Source organism: Haplochromis burtoni, unplaced genomic scaffold (genome assembly GCF_018398535.1).
Source record: "Haplochromis burtoni strain Fernald_Lab_line unplaced genomic scaffold, NCSU_Asbu1 Contig_281, whole genome shotgun sequence".
Lineage (NCBI taxonomy): Eukaryota > Metazoa > Chordata > Actinopteri > Cichliformes > Cichlidae > Haplochromis > Haplochromis burtoni.
The window spans coordinates 556,622-558,373 of NW_024582642.1; the positions used below are offsets into that span (position 1 = coordinate 556,622).

The 1,752-nt window shown below is 36.5% G+C and overlaps 1 protein-coding gene across 2 annotated transcripts in view; it reads left to right on the forward strand.

Annotated features, from left to right (window-relative positions):
* Positions 1-248: 248 nt before the first annotated feature.
* Positions 249-1,752, forward strand: part of spx (spexin hormone) — a 2,799-nt gene continuing 1,295 nt past the window's right edge. For both annotated transcript variants that reach the window (XM_005940594.2, XM_005940593.2), the window contains exons 1-4: positions 249-708; positions 1,160-1,243; positions 1,392-1,449; positions 1,572-1,634. In XM_005940594.2, coding sequence (XP_005940656.1) covers positions 703-708; positions 1,160-1,243; positions 1,392-1,449; positions 1,572-1,634 — 211 coding nt within the window. In that variant the 5' untranslated portion in view covers positions 249-702. The remainder of the gene's footprint in view (positions 709-1,159; positions 1,244-1,391; positions 1,450-1,571; positions 1,635-1,752) is intronic.

Consider the following 1,752-nt stretch of genomic DNA (forward strand, 5'->3'; position numbering starts at 1 on the left):
GAAGCAACACATTAACAAGAGAATTCTGAGTAAAACCAAAGTTACTTTCCCTAGTAACTAGTTACTCTGAAAGTAACGAGTAACTTGAAGTAACTGAGTTACTTTTGATCGAAGTAACTAGTAATGTAACTAAGTTACTATTTTAAAGTAACTTACCCAACACTGTCTATTACTGACAGTGAACATCACTCATTCACTCCTGTAGGCTGTGGACTGTTCCTTTTATTAGTGGATATGTTGCCTTTTGATTCATTAAATGAACTCACATCTGTCCGTATACTCCTCTAGTAAGCAAGGTGCAAACATTAAAAATTACCACAGAGGAGAATATTGCTGTTGTTATGAACATCCAGGGTGCTCCACATTTCATATTAATGGCCCGCAGCTCCGACTAATTTTGAAAAACCACCCTGGGGAGCAGGAAGTGTTTAGAGAAGCTTGATTCAATTCACAGGTATTTTACAACAGACTTCAGCTGTCTGTGAAAGGAACTGGATCGATTAGTGGCACAATTCATTCACTCTCCTAACCGCCCCCTTTCCATCAAACTTTCATGACCTATTGCTGGCAGCATCTTGACAGAGCACAGAAGGTTCACAGAGGATATAAGTAGAGGCAGAGGAAACACCACCAGCAGCTACCCTGAACCTTCTACTCTCTCATTGTCTCTGCAGGCGCCAGGCTTACAGGACCTGTGATACCATGAAGGTAGGTGGAAGGCATGAAACGTTTGCAGTATTTTGGTGGAAGGAATTTATTTATTTATTTTTCTTTTAAAACAGGTTTCATTGGAAAAAATTTTTTAAATATCTGGACTTTTTGCATCTTCAAAAAAGTGAAATGCATTCTTTCTTGAAAATGTCATTTAGGAAAATGTTATTTTAAGCAAACATTTTAATATCTCACTTTCTAAAAGATGAATCAATCAGCAATATCAAAGTAATTTTGGAGATGTCCTCACTAAAAGTTCACTTTTTTCTTTGTATTCACAGATATATTGCATATACACGTTTTTCACCGAGGCTTCACAGTTACTGAGTTAATTATTAAAAGATTTCTTCAAGTGAATATAAAGGCACATATCTGAGTGAGTCGGTCTGTGAGGAAGATGAAGGATGCTGATGACATCATGATTTGATCATTTCTTTTTTGCCGACAGGGTTTGAAGACTGTCACAATAGCGTATGTACTCACACTTTTATTACTGGCAACATTTATCTCCCAGTCACGGAGCACGCCAAAGGTACGGCTGGTTTGATTTAATTTTTTTTTTCCCCTGTTGAACTGCTTTGTCACAAGATTACCAAAACAATTATTCATATTCTGACAGTATTCTAAAGTCATAAAAATATCTCCAGCTTTGAGCTTCAAATACTATTTCTTCTATAAAGGGCTCATTCCAGCGAAGAAACTGGACCCCGCAGGCTATGCTGTACCTCAAGGGCACCCGTATGTATCTAGCTACTGACATAATAGGAACAGGGTGACGATAAACATTTACTGTCACCATTTATCTATTTATTTAGTTATGTAAATAAACCATAAAGTTGTTTTTAAAAACATTTTTTCAGAGGGAAGAAGGTTCATCTCAGAGGACCGAAAAGAAGGAGATGTCTACGACACTCTTCACCTAGGTACAATAAAGTATCCTGTAAAATGTAATAAATGAATTTTTATTTTTTTTTAATGTAAAGAACCTTTAGTCATCATTGGTGGTAACCATAACTCTAATTTGAAAGCAAAATAGCCTCT